The sequence below is a fragment of the Dipodomys ordii genome, unplaced genomic scaffold (genome assembly GCF_000151885.1).
Source record: "Dipodomys ordii isolate 6190 unplaced genomic scaffold, Dord_2.0 Scaffold131, whole genome shotgun sequence".
NCBI lineage: Eukaryota > Metazoa > Chordata > Mammalia > Rodentia > Heteromyidae > Dipodomys > Dipodomys ordii.
Window position 1 is genome coordinate 2036916 of NW_012267347.1, and position 17831 is coordinate 2054746.

The following is a 17831-nucleotide window of genomic DNA, read 5'->3' on the forward strand; positions in this document are numbered from 1 at the left end:
TTCTTAGTCTCTGGCATGCAGTAGGTACTCATTAAAAGTGCACTGAACTGGGCACCAGTGGCTTATGCCTGCAATCCTAGCTACACAATAAGATGACATCTGAAGGATCCGAGTTTGAAGCCAGCTAGCAAAAAGCTGGGCTGGAGGTGTGGTTCAAGTGGTAGAGGGCTGAGCAGAGCAAGCATGAGGCCCTGAATTCAAACCCTGGTACTGGCAAAAAAGTTAAAAAAAAACATAAAAAGGTATGCAGAATGATTGTGAAGAAAGACAGAGCTCAGTAGGCTAGGACATCATGATTTGTTGTTCCAAGTTGACTTCAGATCCATGCTGTTATGCTCCTTCTGAACTGAAGTGACAAATGGGAGTTTCCTCTTAATCACAGAGGGAGATCTCAGGTTCAGTGGATGGATGGATGGATGGGAGTTGTGATAGACAAGAGTCCCAAGGGAGGCTAATTCATAGTCAATCCTGCCTTAATTATAAATCATACTAACAAATTCTTTTTTTTTGGTCAGTCGTGGGCCTGAACTCTGGGCCTGGGCGCTGTCCCTCAGCTCTTCAGCTCAAGGCTAGTGCTCTACCACTTGAGTCACAGCACCACTCCCAGCTTTTTCTGCTTATGTGGTGCTGAGGAATCGAACCCAGGGCCTCATGCATGCAAGGCAAGCACTCTACCACTGAGCCCCCTTCCCAGCCCCTAACAAATTCTTATGTGAACTCTTAGACTCATTGAGCATACCAAGACTCGGTAAGAAAGTTGCTCTGGTCCTGAGCACTCCTTTTGTTACCCTCATCTCTAGTCTATAGTATATTGGGCTGTGGCTCCAAACACATAGATCCTCTGGCACATCTGTCTTACCTCTACCCCTCCCCCTCAAGCTACCTTAACACCTAGGGTGTGTATAGAGAGGATTTGGTCCATTTGGGGCGGGATGAACCCAGGAAGGAAGGTGGGGAATTCCCATGTGGGCAGGAAATTCATGGATCTTGGATTCATGAAGTATAGCTTGTGAGGGGTAGTGAATCTAGAAGGGTGTCCCATTGGCTTCTTGAGGGTGAGCCAGATGGGGGCTCCTGGAGCCCAGGCTGAGGTAGCGACCTTCTTGCCTAGATGCAGAGGTAGAGCTGCCTCTATGTGCATGTTCTTCCTGGAATAACTGGGCAGGCAATGGAATAACAGGCATCTGGCTGTGCTTGTCCTTTAGGAATACAGCCTCTGTTAACTGTGTTAACTGCAGCCTGGACTTGACTGAAGTGTTGGGTGGCCACTGTGGTGTCTGGTATAAAATTCTTTTTCACGTGAGTGATACTAGGTAATATGGTAGCCTCTATCTCTCTCCTGTACCTCTCATTCTTCTTCCTGGAGTGTCTGTGCCTAAAATTGGTTCTTCCCTTACCACAGTCTCCTATTAAAGGTATCACTGAGTATGAAGAGGTGTGCTTAAGTGTGCAGGAAGAGTCCAAGGTGCTGTGTGTGTAATAATGATTAGCAATTTGCTGGAAATGTCAGGCTATAAGGCTACTGTTATCAACAAGATTTGTGTGTGTGTGTGTGTGTGTGTGTGTGTGTGTGTGTGTGTGTGTGTGTGTGTGTATGGGGAATAACAAAATGTTTTTGAGCAGGAAAAAGAGAGAGAGGGCCAGATTATTAGCAGGTTGTGGCTGGTGGGATTGGTGCATGGTGAGTGCCTGAGCCTGGTGAGGAGGACCACAGTGAGCACTTAGAGCTCTTAGCTGGCTGAATGTAAGCAGATGCCAGTCAGCACACAGGGAGGGGTAGTGGGTAGAGCAAAGACCTCTTCATTTTCTCTCCAGCAAGGCTAAGTTTCAGTGACCTTCCCTGACCTTGATAGCTTTCTAAGGAGCCAGAGCAGCCCTGATGGGGTGGGATGTGTGAAGGTCAACAGGGTGGGTATATCAGCACTTTGGTCCAGCTAGGATCCCAGCTTGGATCCTAGTTATTTTTTGTTTCTTACATCCAAAGAATCTTGACAGATACAAGTCTTTTCCCATTCTTAACTATTCTAAAGAACACAAACATTTCTTTGGCTGTATATTTTATATTCACTTATTTGGTTTATGTGCTTTTGTTCAGTGTTTTCCTGGTAATGGTTATTACTGATGCTTGAGTTACCTCTACCAATCAATGAAAGCTGGAGATCAAGATGAAACTTATTTGCCATTGCTGCCAATCACTTTGTTCTGGAAAGTTCTGACACTTCTTCCAATCAACATACCCAGAAAAAATGCAGACGAAATGAAGGCTGAACATGTCTTCTTTAGCAAAAGCAGGGCTTCTTTCTGATACCCTTGGAGAATCTTCTCATTGGTCTCTTTTATCCTGCTGTATATTCAATCATTATTTCTTTCATTTATAATTAATTTGTAATATCAGGAGGGTCTTATATACTGTTTGGGAAGCAATGTGAATTGGTCTCATCTTGCCTCCCAACTTTAATTGATTCATAGAGGTAGCTTGAGCATTGCAGCTGGTCTCTTCAGGAAAAGTGTCATAATTAATTAGCCACATCTGACATGGCATTGGAAGGCAGATTCTGGATATATGTGCCATATACTTGTCATTCCGAATGCAGCGTCCTTCCTAATAGTTAACATGTCCAGTGTATGATCTTGCTCTGAGATTATATTTGTTTAAGCACATTCATTGAAACAGCTCATTTCATATTTGGCTTTCTTTATCTGTTAATGGTCCTTCCCTGGTCGTCTGGTGCAATGTGAGGAGCTGCTGGATTGAATTATACAACCTAGAGCTAATTCTGACTTTATTCTAATTATATCCATCTGGGGAGTAACAGCTCTGGGGGCTCAGCGTTCCATCCAAGAAATGAAAGCCTTGAACTAAATAACCAAGAAGTTTCCTCACAGCTCAACTACACTGTTACTTATATGAGCCAATCTCTGTCTCTTAGTGGCATGCTTCAATGACCTTAGTTATACAGTCTGGGCTTAGGTGATAGCCCTTCAAATATTTTCAGTCATGTCCCTCTGAGCTTTTTGGTCCAAAGTAAACATGACCAGTTTCTTTAATCACTGCTTATGAGAAAGGGTTCTGGATTTTTCACCATTCTGGTCATATACCAGTATCTTCCTGAAAGTATGACAACCCACAACCTCCTGGTTATCCATGTGTGCAGCCTGTCCCTACTGGCAAATAATGCTGCCCAAGAATCTGTGTATGATTGTGTTTTGTAGTTTCACATCCTTTCTTCCAGGCTGCCTGCAGAATAGATGCAAGGAGCCATGTTGTCAAATCTGGAAAGGGGAGGTTCTTCTCTAGAAATCAGTAAGCAATCCAAGAGTGGATTTCAGAACAGGTATGACTTCATAAATTTAGAAGATTCACCAAAGATGCCTTTAATTTTCACAGCAGTTTCTTTCTTCTGCCTCCTTTTTTTTTTTTTTTTGATCTCCAGGTTATCTCCAATCTGTCTGTTCCCCTCCCTATTTGAGCCAATCACATCACACGACCCCATGACCCTAGTAGCTCTTGAGTTTGTCCTTTGCACGAAAGAACAGGTGTAAGGGCTGTTTGTTTAAGGAAAATAGAATGGAAAAAAGAAAAGCAAAAACAGATTTGGGGAGGGCTCTAATCTGACTGTAAATCTACTGGAACCGAGGGTTCAACCATTATTCTGGTAAAGTATGACACCCTGATTGATCAGGGTGTCAACATCCAAAACCCAAGGAACGGAGGAGCTGAAGACCATGACCTTGCATATGCTACAGGCCTAGGACATTGGTCTGTATCTTCATCTCTTCACCCTCCCCTTGCTTGGACCCTCCATCCTGGTCTTTATTCTTTGACCCTGCTCCTGCTTAGGGCCTTTGCATTTTCTGGCCTCTCCATGTGAAGGACTCTTGGTCACTGCATGGCTCACTCATTCATTTTCCTGGGCCCTGGTTCCAATGTCACCTCTTTAGAAAGTGTCTTCCAATCACTTTATTTAAGATGAACCCTCTCTTCAAACACTTCTTCCCCAGCCCTTTCTCAACAGAACCTATCAGCACTGAACATAGACTTAATACCTTATTTACATGACCTCGCTCATAAACTCCATGAAGGCCAGAGCTTTGCTGTTCCTCTCAGAATATGCAGAACCCGCAGTTTATATCTGTGATGACATAACTTTTCATTCACATTTTTTTCTTTTTCTGTTCTTTTCCTTTATGCAACCCCTTTCCATGCCAGTAGCCCACAGGCAGAGGCCAGGCAATGGTTCAGGACCACAGTTTGCTCTGGCAAGGGACACTATGAAAAGCCCACAGGGACAGGTCTGCCATAAATCTAACCCATGCATGATGACAAAACTTTTAAGGCACTAATCTCAATGCTTATTAGCACAATTATTGGTGTTACAGGAGCATTTTGTAATGTTCAGTAGCAAGCTAGTAAGTCTCCTAGTTGACAAGTGAGTCGCTGGGGATGGGAATATCAGTTGATTTGTGCAGTATGGGCCTGTTCAGAGGCAACTCACAGCAAAACCAACCACTGTCTATACAAAGTTGTCAAGAGTCACCGTGTGCAGGGGAACACTGTAGCCTCCATTCAGAGGAGAGATTAGACACGAAGGGAAGAAAGGGGCAGTGGTGCATGCTTTTTGTTTCTTTATAGAATCACCAAAACTTATTGCTAGACCTTGGGCTTCTTTCTCCTATCATTTTTAGGGCTAGGCCAGTTTTGCGTACTTCAGTGATCTGGCATGAGGAATGCCTCTAGGTGGCAGGTCAGGGCAGCACAAGCTGCTAGGCTGAGTGGGCATATATGCTGTGCAGGTAAACTTGGCAGGGGAAGGTGATAGGAAAGAAGTGGACACAGAAGAGGGATAAGCATGAGTTAAACCAAGGACCAACAAAGAACTCTCAAGGGAGCCCGGAGAGGAAATCTAGGAGCAGTGGTGATGTGAATCTGGAATTCAATTCTGCAAGTTATTTGTCCAAGGTGAAGTGACTCTCCAGGCAGGGGGGGAAAGAGGGAAGGTCCTATAGCAGGATTGACATCCTAGGTGGAGGGACTGAAGCCACCTGTCAACATACCCAAAATCTACTGCTGTTTTATTAAGAACGTCTTTATTATTGAGACTTGAGTGAGGCCCCGGAATACAACCTGGTTACATTGGGTGGGAATAACTGTGAACCTAATTAGTCACTTGTTCTTAAGGGTAAATTTCACTCATCAAGCTTTTTTCCCCCTCCAGTGGCAATAATAGCTTAGACTTGTTTTCAACCAGAATCAGTCAATGGCAGAATGCATTTTCTAAAGATGGCCACAATAATCTTTTCTGTCCCATGTGTCAAAATGACCTTGATGATCCTGTTGAGTGATGGGGTCTTGTCTCTTCCTTACACTTGGCTGGCTCTTCTGCATCTAAAAATGAATGTGGCAGATTCTCAAATACCTTGGCACCCTTCCCCTCCATAATTTTCCTCTTTTGTAGTAGCTTCTTCTCCCAGTCTCAGACAAAAAAAAAAAGACTTGCCATGAACTCAGCTGCTTTTCTTGAAGATATACAAGAGTTTTTTTGTTGGCAGAGGCATATTTTAGTCATCTTTTTCAGGTCACTGTGCGTGAGAGTAAAGGAAAAACCTCAGATACCATCCTCACATCATGCAGGAGGTGACAAGGTCAGTGGAAATGGCAAAGATGTCTATATACAAAGTATTACCAGGAAAATGGCTTCCATTCCAACTGTGGGATGTCAGTCATTCTAGGTTATCTGTAACTACCATTTACCTTTGAGAGGCTATGAACTCAGATAACCTCAAAGACCTTCAGGTCCAAAAGATAAGGCCCTGTCTCCCACCTCTGAATTTTATTTATTGTAGGCCTTGCTTCTTGACAATACTTTGATTCACTGGTCGTGGGTGATTTACTTTCTCTGAAGTTCCATCACCTGATGTTGTTTAGAGACTAGGATTCAGGCCGGAAGCAATTACTTGGTGCCAGTTGGGCAATACTTTTATGTATGGTGGAGGAGCAAATGTCTCAAATACTCAAATCTGTGGATCCTGGAGAACCTAGGGTGTTTTTTCAAGGAGCATCCTATTAGCCCATCCTGTCCACTGGACAGCCAAGGAAGGGCCGAGTTTGTTCAGGTGCTGTCTGTCCTCCCAGTATGCTGGCTGTCCAGTTTGATCCTGAGAGGCAGGACTGGAAGTTTCCAGGCACTAGCCATGTCCCAGAGCATCAAGCGTCGGGGCAGGGAAGCTCTCCATGATCCAGGTCTCAGCTTGTGTAGTTCTTCATGGCACATCCTACACAACAGGGTTCTCTGTCTCAGGAGCCACTTCATTAGTGCAGACATCTGTCTTCCTTTTCCCTGGTAATGACAAAGTGCCAGGAGTTACCTTTTCAGTGTTTAGCATTTTGGCATTCTTGGTCTGGCCGCTGAATCTATGTGTGCTAATGCAGTAAGCTCAGGCAAAGGAACATCTCTCCTTATCCTCCAAAATCTGGGGGTGGGATGGGAGAGGAGATTCTTTAAAAAGAGGAGTTCTTTCTAATGTCTTCCTGTGCTATATATATGGCTTACAGAAGGTATAGAGAGGGCTGTGATGGGCCTGGTAAGTAATCAGAAGCCACATGGCAGAATTAAGTCCAGCATGTGATCCCTTGTGTGTAGATCCTTTCCACTATCCCAGGTGGTTGGGTCCTCTCTGTCCCTTCTCAGGGGCCAAAACTACTCTTTTATGAACCTTGAAACATATAGTCTGAGACCATTGGTACAAAATATCCAGAGTAGACAAATGTGTAGTGATTAAAAGTGATCAGTGGTTGTCCAGGGTTGTGGGAGGCATGGGAGGATTTGGGAGGTATTTTTTTTAAGTGGGCAATAGGAATGTTTTAAAGTTGGTTGTGGTATTGGATGTACAACTCTGTAAATATGCTAAAAGTTATTGAGGTGTGCACTTTATAAATAGATGCATTATACAGTGTGTAACGTTTACCTTAATAAAGGTTTGTTGTTGTTGTTGGTCACAGGCTTTGAACTCAAGGCCTGCTCAGGATTTTCTTGCCTGGGCTGACTTTGAACTGTGATTCTCAGATCTCAGCCTCCTGAGTGAGTAGCTAGGATTATAGGTATGAGCCACTGGCACCCGGCTAATAAGGTTGATTTTAAGGAGCTGTTCTTGGGCTGGGAATGTGGCTTAGTGATAGAGTGTTTGCCTAGCATGAATGAAGCCTTGGGTTCGATTCCTCAGTACCATATAAACAGGAAAGGCCAAAAGTGGCTCTGTGGTTCAAGTGATACAGTGCTAGCCTTCAGCACAGAGAGGCTCCGGGATAGAGCCCAGGCCGTGAGTTCAAGCCCCAGGACTGGCAAAATAAATAAACAAACAAACAAACAAATAGCTGTTCTTTTCTTGGAATCTATCTTCTTTCTGTAAATAAATACTGGAGACTCTCAGGGGCAAAGGGCTAGGGCCAGATGCTATGCCTGTAGACAGAGCCTGTAGGAGGAGTGCAGTCTAAGCTGCCACCAGCTCTCCCTGTCCCCTGGGAAGAATATCAGCAATCATGCACTCTTTGCCTCCATGCTTAGTGGATGTGCCAAGATGCTGGCTTTCCAGGACACATTCACTGTAGTGAGCTCTCAGTGCTTCTTCTTTGCTGATCCAGGGACCAGCAAGCTCAAACAGTTGGATGTAAAAGCAGCCACAGAGCCTAGGTCAGTCCAGTCCATTTTTCAGGGACAGAGCATCTGGAAGCAGAGAGAAAGCTAAGCTGGGTGCAGGACTCAGTGTTGTTGCCTGATCTCAGATTCCCCCATCCCCCCCTTTTTTCTTAAAAGGTGGCACTGCCAGGCATTGTCCAGGGAAGGGACTTCTCTCAGAGAGACACTTTCTAAGAATGGTAGGCAAGGAGAGGTTGTGAGTCCCTGGTACTTTTTCTCAATACATATTTATCAATCCTAGTCATATTTTATGGATCATTGAGTTCTAGGCACCACTGGTAATGCCCCATGGTGGCCTAGCCTTTGCTAGGGAGTGTCATTAGCTCTGTGATCAGGATAAACAACTGAAATTAAAGAAAATCTGCACCTAGCTGTGGGTATATGGAGGAGGCTTCCTGGAGCAGGCTAACTTTGAAGATTTAAGCCAAATAGAAAAGGGGAATTGAGAGGAAACTCCCAGTCAGATGGAATAGAATGTGCAAAGGCCCAAAGATGTGTAGGAGAGTATGTCATTTGTAGAGCGTTGAAAGAAAACTTTACACAGTTCAGTCTACTTGAACAACGAATGAGATGAAGAGGGCCAAGAGACAAGGCAGGAGAGGTGAAGGGAATAGGTCATCTGGAGCCTAACATAAACATGGAAGAAGGTTCAACCCAAGCTTCCTACCCAGCAGATTTACCTCCTTCCCCATCTCTTGCACCTGCTGGATTCCTCTTACCTGAGCAGGGGCCACAGTGCCATACTGAGAAGAGACCAACCAGGATCAGGAGCAGCGAGACTGGTACCACCACCAGGAGCACATCCTTGTAGGAGGTCTTCCCTGGTGCTGGACACAGAAGGGTTGGGTCAGGGGTGGACCCAATGCTTCACCCTCCCTCCATCATTGATCCCTGGCCCCTGGCATACCTGTCTCATGGTTGCAGCTCTTCCAAGGGGTGACTGTGGCCACACCCCAGCTGACAGGGTTGGAGATGATACAGGAATAAGCCACATCCTTGTCTCTCAGTCCTACCGAAATACTTAGCACCTGTCCCTCTGTGAAGAGGCTGTGTGGTTCAACATCAAGGTCCATTGTCCCTTCTCGTCGCCAGCTATAGGTTAAGTCACTGATGTTGGGACCCAAGCAGGACAGGAAGACCTGGCAGATGTTAGAGGGCTGAGTATCCCCTGTTACAGCAACGAACACCTGAACTGTGGGCCTTGGTACTGCATCTGGGTAAGAACAGCAGAGCAGATAGTCATTACAAGGATGTTGGGCCCACCAGACAGAAGCTGAGTCTTAGGTCAATATCCAAACCCTTTGTGAACTGATTCCCTCCAGTGTCTCCTCCTTCCGACACTCATTAATTTGCAACTCTCCTAAGCATGTGATGCTGTTTCAGATCTTTCATGCTTCTTTGTAGTTCATTGGCACACATAAATGATTTCTCTCTCTGTCCTCCTAAAGAGCTCCTATGTAATCTTCAAGACCCAGCTTGGACATATTAAAGTCATTAAAGTCTAAATTGTGAAATTTTCCCTGTTATTTCAGGAATGGCTTTTAGCTTTCTAAGCAGTCAACAAGAGATAACAAACACTTATTAATTCAGGCAAGAAAACACATCCCTGGGGATTTGGAGTTTATAGTTTAGTAAGAAAGACAGATCCTGACAAATGACTATGAATAGCTAAAAAAGAATAATGAGAAGGGCACAGGACAATATGCTTTTAAGGAGCTCAGAGGGAGTGGCTCTTTTTGTTATCTCAATAACCTTAGCAGCCTAGTGTCAGAAAATAGGTGTTCAATACCTAGGCCACTGAGCAAATTGGTGTCCTGGTGCCCTAAGCAGTGCCTTCCTCATTGCTATAGAGATTGATGAGTAAATCTGAATCTCTGTGGCAATGGGGCCAGTGGGAGAGCATTACAATGTCAACGGGAGTGCTCAGTGTCTGACAGCATTCCAGAGTCAAGCAGAGTAAAACCTCCTTAATGCCAGCTCAGTCTGGAGGGATTTGTGATATGAAAAAGGAAATGATTTGCTGGGCATACTAATAGTATAAACAAAGATTACAGGGGGGATATTTACACCACTTAGGAGGACACTCGGCTTCCAAACACGATCAGGCGCAGTAGAAACACCCATCGACATGTCTCGTAACTGATCTGCTAATTCACATCATTCTTATCTATTGTCAAAGCAGAGCTCCTAAGGATGGCTGCTTGGCAGCTTCCTGCAATTAGTTCTAATCACGCTATGTATTTGGAAGCAATAAAACAGCAATTTCCTTAAAATCTGTAATTCAGATACTGAGAACAAGGCATTTTAGAGCTTAGCGGTGTGGGTGCTGTGTGTATTGTCACATTCAATGTCCTCATTTAACACATGCAGCAGCTGAGAATCACAAGGGGGGAGGGGCTGTAGAGCTTCCATGGTTGTGGGGGTTAGTCACTGTACAAGGGCATCAGGCTAGAGGGTTGGGGTGGGGTGGGGTGTGTGTGCTGAAATCCAGCCAGCATTCTGCTTGCCAAGATGTGCAGCCTGGCTCAGGGCTTTGTGTATCCAGGAGGGCATCCTCTCATTGCACATCTGTACTGTGAATGGCTCCCCCCAGGGAGGCCTGATAACTGTCTCTGAGAGTTCAAGATGCCTCTCTGGTTTGCTTATAGCCTTCCTTTCCTCTGCTTCCTTTTTTCAGTTGCTATCCCTACTTTCCATTCTTGATTGATTGATATCGTGTGTGTGTGTGTGTGTGTGTGTGTGTGTGTGTGTGTGTGTGTGTGTGTGTTTTATACCAGTACTGGGGCTTGAACTAAGGACCTTAGTTTTTTTGCTCAAGGCTGGCACAGTATCATTTGAACCACAGCTCCATGTTTGGCTTTTTGGTGGTTAATTGAAGATAGAAGTCTCATGGCTTTTCCTTCCTGGGTAGGCTTTGAACTATGATCCTCAGATCTCAACCTCCTGAGTAGCTAGGATTATAGGTGTGAGCCATCAGCACTGGGACCTACTATCCATTTTGATTTTTCTTCTTTATTCTATTCATATTTTGGTCCACTATTTCCACTGAAATTGTGGTTTAGTAATCCCTCTCATCTCTTCCCTAAGCCATTAGAGAGATGAATGAGACTAAAAGACATTTTTTTTTAAATCTGTCATGGGGTTTGAACTCTGGGCCTGGATGCTGTCCCTGTGCCCTGTGCTCTAAGCTCAAGGGAAGAACTCTACCTCTTGAGCCACAGCGCCACTTCCAGTTTTCTAGTGGTTTATTGGAGATCAGAGTCTCACGGACTTTTCTGCCCAGGCTGGCTTTGAACCACGATCCTCAGATCTCAGCCTCCTGAGTAGCTAGGATTACAGATGTGAGCCATTGGTGCCTGGCTTTTTTTTTTTTTTTTTTTTGACTAGCAGAAATGTGTAGAGACAGTGGAGGAATGGAAGGGGGCGGTGGCGGAGTGGAATGGGGCAGTGAAGGAGGGTTTGTTGCAGAACAAAGCCCACTCTGCTCCCGGATAACTCAGCTATTCCAGCTGCAAGGGATAAAAGCAGCAGCAGAGACCACCCTGGAAGATCAAGTGAAGCAGAAAATCTGCTTAATGGGGTCCTGCCAACCCAGAAGAACATGAAAAATAAAAGCAGTTGGTTTTTAGCTCTTAAGTTTTGTTTATTTTGCTTTTTTTTGGTTAGTTGTAGGACTTGAACTTTGGGCCTGGGTGCTGTCTCTGAGCTTTTCAGCTCAAAGCGAGTACGCTATCACTTTAGCCACCGTGCCACTTCCAGTTTTCTGGTGGTTAATTGGAGTCTCATGGCCTTTCCTGCCTGGGCTGTCTTTAACCGTGATCCTCAGATCTCCGCCTTCTGAGTAGCTAGGAATACAGGTGTGAGGCACCAGTGCCTGGCTAGCTCTTAAGTTTTGAGATACTTTGTTTTATAATGATGAATGACAGTGAATCCAGGGATAGCATCTACTTAAAATGTCTCTAAAAATAAACCACCTCTTTTAACAAAAACAGGGCTACATTCAATGCACAGATATGAAAATAGAACCAGATAACTTGAGGGGCTAGGTAGAGAGACATTGATAGAAGGCATATCCTTAATCAAGGTGCATTATCCTCATAAATGGACACATTGAATTTGTCCAACTACTTAAAGATAATAAAATTAAAAACAAAATAATTCAAAAATAAAAAGAAATGCAGGGCTGAGAGTATAGATCAGTGGTACAGTCCATACTCAGCAAGTACAAGCTCTATTGTCAATCTCTAGCACTCAAACAACAGTAGCAGCACCAACAACCACACACACAAGAACCCCAACAACCTTGGCCGGGCATAGTGGCTCATGCCTAGCTAGGTGTAGGTGTAGTACACACGTAGCGGAGTGTAGTGGCTCATGCTTGTAATCCTAGCTACTCAGGAGACTGAGATCTGAGGATTGTGATTCAAAGCCAGCCCAGGCAGGAAAGGCTGTGAGACTCTTATCTCCAATAAACCACTCAGAAAACCGGAAGTGGTGCTGTGGCTCAAGTGGTAGAGCGCTAACCTTGAGCTGAAGAGCTGGGGGACAGCGCCTAGGCCCAGAGTTCAAGCCCCATGACCAAAAAAACCCCTAAAAACAAAAACAAACAAACAACCCCCCCAACAACCAAACTAAAGAGAAATACACACCCAAAATTGTGGTATAATTATAGTAAAAGTTGACTCTAATTTACAAATAGAAACTGTTATGTTGTAATTTATATTTTAATTAGAAGTGGTTTTTTTAAAACTAGGAAATAAAATACATGCTGGGGCTGGGGTAAGGACCACAAAGGGAAGGTGCCCAAAAGGAGGGAAGAGGTGAACAAATGTAGCCATTGTGTCCATGGAAGATTATGCAAACGTTGAACTCTGTAGTTGGAGGGTTAGGATGGGAGTGGGAAAAATGGGAGAGAGTGATGGAAGGGTTGACATTGGTGAAGATGGATTGTTCTACATAACCTGACATATGGAATTGTCACCTCGTTGTACAACTACTTAATAATAAAACTAAAAATTTTTTTGGTGTTGCTGGGGTTTGAACTCAGAGCCTTGCGTTTAGTGGCAATGTTAAATAGGTAACACTTTCCTATTTAGTTGTACAGAAAATGATTGCATAACATAATCTATGGATTATGGAATAAATGGATAGGAGAGAGCTTAGTATCATTGCATTTCACCTTCATGGTCACTATCCACGGGAATATCATAATGCTTACTTTACAAATGAGAAGGTTGAAGGTCAGGGAGGCTAAGAATTGAGTCTGAGGCTGCTAAGCCAAGAACAGATCGAGTGGAGTTCAGATAAGGACAGTGGAATGGCGAAGCTCAGCTGCCCCAGGCAGGCGCTCATGTGGAAGTATCCGGGGAGTTTTCTTCGGTGCGATTGCCAGGGAGCAGCTGTTCCCTGAGTTAGCAACATGATCAGAGACCAAAGTTTTCTGGAACTCACCTCTCCCCAGGTGCCGTGACTCATGATTTCGGATGCTTTGTAGAAGGAGAGGGTCAGGACGCCAATGTCACCCACACTCACCGTACACCTTGAGTTGCAGGGTTTGGGTCCAGGCCCGGCCTCCTGTGTCCACCATCAGCACAGAGAAGTTGCCGCTGTCTCCAGACTCCAGGGGCCCAAGTTCCAGGCTGAGGTTACTGTGTAGCTGAGCTCGGCCCAGGAAGCGGGAGTGGTACAGAGTCTCCAGGGAGCCCCTGAAGAACGTGGCCAGGAGCTCCTCCGAAGGCCACAGAGATCGCCAGATGGCTTCACGAACTTGAAAATTGGGCGGGTGCTCTACCACCAGCAGCACAGAACCCCCCACCTTGCTCAGCACTTGAGCACAAATAACTTGAATAAGTGCTGGAAGGACAAAGACCCTGGTCAGCCTACCAGTGAATGCTGCTTCTCTCTCTCTCTCTCTCTCAGGCCCCTGAGCTGCCCTGGAGTGGATAAAGGCCCCTCCACCCACACTCTCTATACTTAAGTTGAGTCTAGGTATTGGGGATAAAACAAGTAGGAAGAGAATTTCATTGTAGTCTATTTATGTTTGTCAGATAGGAAGCCAGACACTGAAGCAAGCAAGTAAAGAGTATGTTAATGGGGGCACGGGTGGATCATGTCTTCAATCCTAGCTACTCAGGGAGTTGAGATCTGGGGATTTAGGTTCAATGCCAGAAAGGGCAGATATATCCTCAAGTCTCTTATTTTCAAGGTGGCAGAGTGCCAGCCTTGAGTGAAATAGTCAAGTGAGCTATTGAGGCTCTGAGTTCAAGCCTCAGTACTGACAGGCCCAGACACAAAGTACGTTAAGTATTGTGACAGGAAAATGAGTTGGTCCTAGGACTAGGAAAACACAGGTAAGGTGATAGGGATTTTCACTTAGCCTTGAGGAGCTGAGAATGGAAGGAGCGGGAATCAACCTGGCCAAGCAATGACTGCTGGAGGCAGGGATGGGGAAGTGTTTAGAAAGAGGGAAGAGCAGTGGGAGGACCTGGAGGGAGTGTGTGTGTGTAGGAACTGAAAGTGATTTTCTGCAAGGAGAGTAGGAAACTGCAGAGGTTGTAGGAGCCAGATTGTGCTGAGCCCCAAAAGCTGCATTGGACTTGGGGCTTTTATCCTTAGAGCAATGTGTGTGTGCATGGTGTGGTGTGTAGGGGTGGGGTGGGGTGGGAGGGGGGGGAAGTGGGTAGGTGGGGGGGGGGGGAGGGGGGAGTTGCATCTTGGATGGGCTTTAAGCAGTAGAGCGACATGATTAGATGCATGGTTGGGAAGATCACTCCAGTCAGGGGTATAGAGAATGCATCCAAGACTGAGGCTGTTTATATTAATCCAAGAGGCGGGGGGGGGGGAATGGAAACTTGACGGGGGGAAGGAGCCTCAGGAGAAGTGGGACCAACCAAGAGATTACTAATCCTAATTGGAAGGATTTAGTAATAGATTAGATCTGGAGAGTACAGGAGGCAAAGGAATAGAGATGGCTCCCAGATCCTTGGGACCCATTGGTCCCAAAGTCCCAGCACTGTGAGCTGGAACTGGGGGGAAATGCACAGGGGGATGCTTGATTTCTAGGGGGATTGATTTGAGTTTGAGATGTGAAGAAGATATCTCTGCTTGGAATACCCTCCTGATTCCTTCCCTGGCTGATTTCTTCCCATTCTTGAAATTTCCCTGCTTCCTCCAACCTCCCCTATCTCTCACCCCAGGTTACAACTCTTTCTGTACTCCCCATAGTAGCCAGGCTCCAGCACCATGCCTATTGTTATGCTATTAGTATCTGCTTCTGAGTCAGCACCTCCCATAAGATCATGAGCTCTTCCAGGCCAACAACAGTTTATTTCATCCTTGTACTCCCAGTGTCCACCCTGTTTAGGATCAGGCTACAGGAGAAACTCTAAATTGTGCTGAATTTGCTGAGGACTGACCCTGGGCCTGACACTGCAGCAGACATGAGGAATAGTGCAGAAGAAAGGCTGACACGTCATGGGCCTCATTGTTGGGAACTGGGTTAAGGATGGGCACTGAACTGGCAACAATAGCTCCAATCCCTCATCCATCTCACATAACCTCTCTAGCCCCAGACATTTCCATCTCGCCTAGACATGGCTTCAGAGCCGGTGTTAATACAAAATGCAGACAGAGCATGTAGAGAGAATTGCACTGGATGCCAGTCGAGACCTATGTTCTAGTCCGCCCTGGTGTTCACATAAATCAGTTGTGTTACATTCAGTGTATTATCTTCCTTCCCTAAGCTTCAGTGGTCTTGCCTGTAAAACATGGGGCCTGTATTGGATCATATTTACTCATCTCTTGCCCCAAAGAACCTAAAATTATTTAAGGGCTAGGGATATTGTCCAATATCCCTATGGTGAGATCATCTGTTTAGTGTGCAGAAAAAGCAATAATTATTTTTTCAAAAAGTCCACATGTTCAGTGTCTAATTCCAAGTACATATCCAATGACTTAAAAGGTTTTAAGGATCTTTTAACAACTATAAAGTGTCACTTCCCACACACATTTAGAAATGCTGAAGAAACCTGAAGGGCTTTTAGAACCCCCAGGGCCAGAAGCTCAGGCAGGGATGATGGGCAAAACAACAGGTGTGTCTCTGATAGAAACAGTAGCATTGTGGCCTTTGCTATGTATCATGTGACTCCCATCCCTCAGCTTGCAGGGGCTGACACTTGTTGATAGAGAGGGAAAGTCAGGCATCAGATGGCAGGATTTGCCCAGTGAAGAAGAGGCCCCTTAGCTCAGCCATTTCAACGTCTCGTTGTTGTCAGCCATTCTCAAGTCCATAGGAACCATACTGAAACCTGCTTTAATTTCTCCTTCCTACTTAATATCCACCCTCCCCTTGCACAGGCTGCAAAGAGGGACCCTAGTGTTCCCACAGACTGCCGAGAGCACACTTCTTAGATCATAAGGAGTCCTGCTCCCGCTCTCCAGGCCTTCCTCTTCTCTACCCAGACTATAGGTAGAATTCCCACGTGCTACCAATGCCACAGCCTCCCAACTTTCTCTCCGGATCAGGAGTGCTCCTGGTTTGTTTCTAATTTTCCTGGGCCACATGACTTGGGGCATAGATGCTTCTAGTGCTGCAACCTCCTCCCATCCAGTATTCTCACGTCCCGCGTTGTATCCACTAGCTTGAAATGTTGCCCCAAAACTTGCTTCACTCTCCTCTTCTCCCCCCGAGCTCCTGGGTTCTCATTTGGCTTGGTGGTAGTGGTAGGTAGGGCTGCTCAGGGGTCTGAAAGGGGCCTTCAGCACTCTGAGGATAGGTTGTCCACCTCCCCCACTTACCTTCCCAGAGAAGCAGATGCCAGAGAGACCACATGGCCATTTTCTTCCTCCAGAGATGCAGGCAAACTCCCTTGACAACCCAACTCCAGAACATTTCAGGGCCAAGGCGGATGCACGGGAACAGCTGTGGTCTTCTTCTGGAAAGTCCCATATTAGGAAGGAGGAATCTTGACTCAGAACAAGATACCCCGAAAGTGAAAACATCCACAGTAAAGTGGAAGTTGGCAGCAGGCTTCCCTGGACCTTGCTGGGGTTTTGAGAGCAGATTCTTGTAAGTCAGACTCTTTCCTGTGCACATGGCTGGACGATGCATAGTGATATGCACACCTACACAGCCCACGTGCTGCTCGATCACTGTCACCAGGCCTCACTGCATCCAGCCCTGCCCAGTTCTGTCCGGTCTTCCCTATAGCCACAGAAAGCCTTCTGAGTTGCAGTGCTGACCAAATCACTTCTCCTCTGCTGGAGAGTTCTCTCTTGGCTTCCTGTTGCTCTTGGGATAAAGACTGAACTCTCAGCTCAGCACGTGAGGCTTTGGTATACCTACTCTGCTTTCTGGTTGTCTCATCCAGAATGATCTCTTTTCAGAATCACCTACGTTACTTGTTCCTCCACCAGGCATGAATGGGGTTCCATTTATCCTTGCAGACCTGGCTCAGCTTTGTGCCCAGCCAGGTTGTCATTCAACACTTCCGGATCTCAAGGGGAGTGAGAACTGCTCCCGTTCTGTTCCTTTGTGTGTACAGATTCTTCTCTCATTGCCCTCAGCATATCACAATGGCAGTTTTCTGATGTTCGCTGGTTAGACGGTGATGGATAGTGTCTGTTTCTGTGTTCTCTTCAGTGCTGGGTGCATGATAGATGTTTAATGAATATCTGTTAAATGAATGGATGAGTGCTAGACACGATTGCCTGTTTTTTTCTGTGTAGTCTCTGTGATTGTTCTCAGACAGGTCTTCTGGTAGCCTTGTTGGAAGTGGGAGAAGTTAAAGGCAAGGTGAGCTCCAACACTTTGTTGAGGTAGGATGTGCTTCACGTTTGCCACACATACCCTCTTTTCACTCTGTTTCTCTTCTCACTTTTACTTACCTGGTTGCTTATGTGAGAAAAGATGTTGTTCTTGAGGAAGATTCCTGGCTATCTTGAGTGAGGATGGTTGAGTCTGGTCCTGGGAAGCCTTTGACCTGTTAGTCAAACAACATCATGCTTTGGACTCAGCCAAGATGTATGCAGATGGCATGGTGGGAAGCAGAAGTTTGGGACTAGAGCTCCTGCCTTCCAGGTGCTCATAACCAACATGCAGAAGCAGCGATGCTGGGGCTGCCTGTAGACAAGTGCCTT

At 45.7% G+C, this 17831-nt stretch overlaps 1 protein-coding gene across 1 annotated transcript; it reads right to left on the bottom strand.

Annotated features, from left to right (window-relative positions):
• Positions 1-5066: 5066 nt before the first annotated feature.
• Positions 5067-16645, bottom strand: Slamf8 (SLAM family member 8). The gene is made up of 5 exons (XM_013030537.1): positions 16491-16645; positions 13227-13547; positions 8602-8907; positions 8414-8521; positions 5067-6338 (listed from the first exon to the last, which is right to left on the bottom strand). Exons 1-5 carry the CDS (start codon positions 16639-16641, stop codon positions 6274-6276), a joined length of 951 nt encoding a protein of 316 aa, XP_012885991.1. The 5' UTR covers positions 16642-16645; the 3' UTR covers positions 5067-6273.
• Positions 16646-17831: the final 1186 nt, after the last annotated feature.

Excerpts from the sequence above, each read along its gene's own strand:
- Slamf8 (XM_013030537.1), bottom strand. The coding sequence starts at position 16,641 with ATGGGACTTTCCAGAAGAAGACCACAGCTGTTCCCGTGCATCCGCCTT. Across the intron at positions 13,548-16,490 it reads GCATCTGCTTCTCTGGGAAG|CACTTATTCAAGTTATTTGT; the intron begins GTAAGTGGGGGA and ends TTGTCCTTCCAG. Across the intron at positions 8,908-13,226 it reads CCTGCAACTCAAGGTGTACG|ATGCAGTACCAAGGCCCACA; the intron begins GTGAGTGTGGGT and ends GTTCTTACCCAG.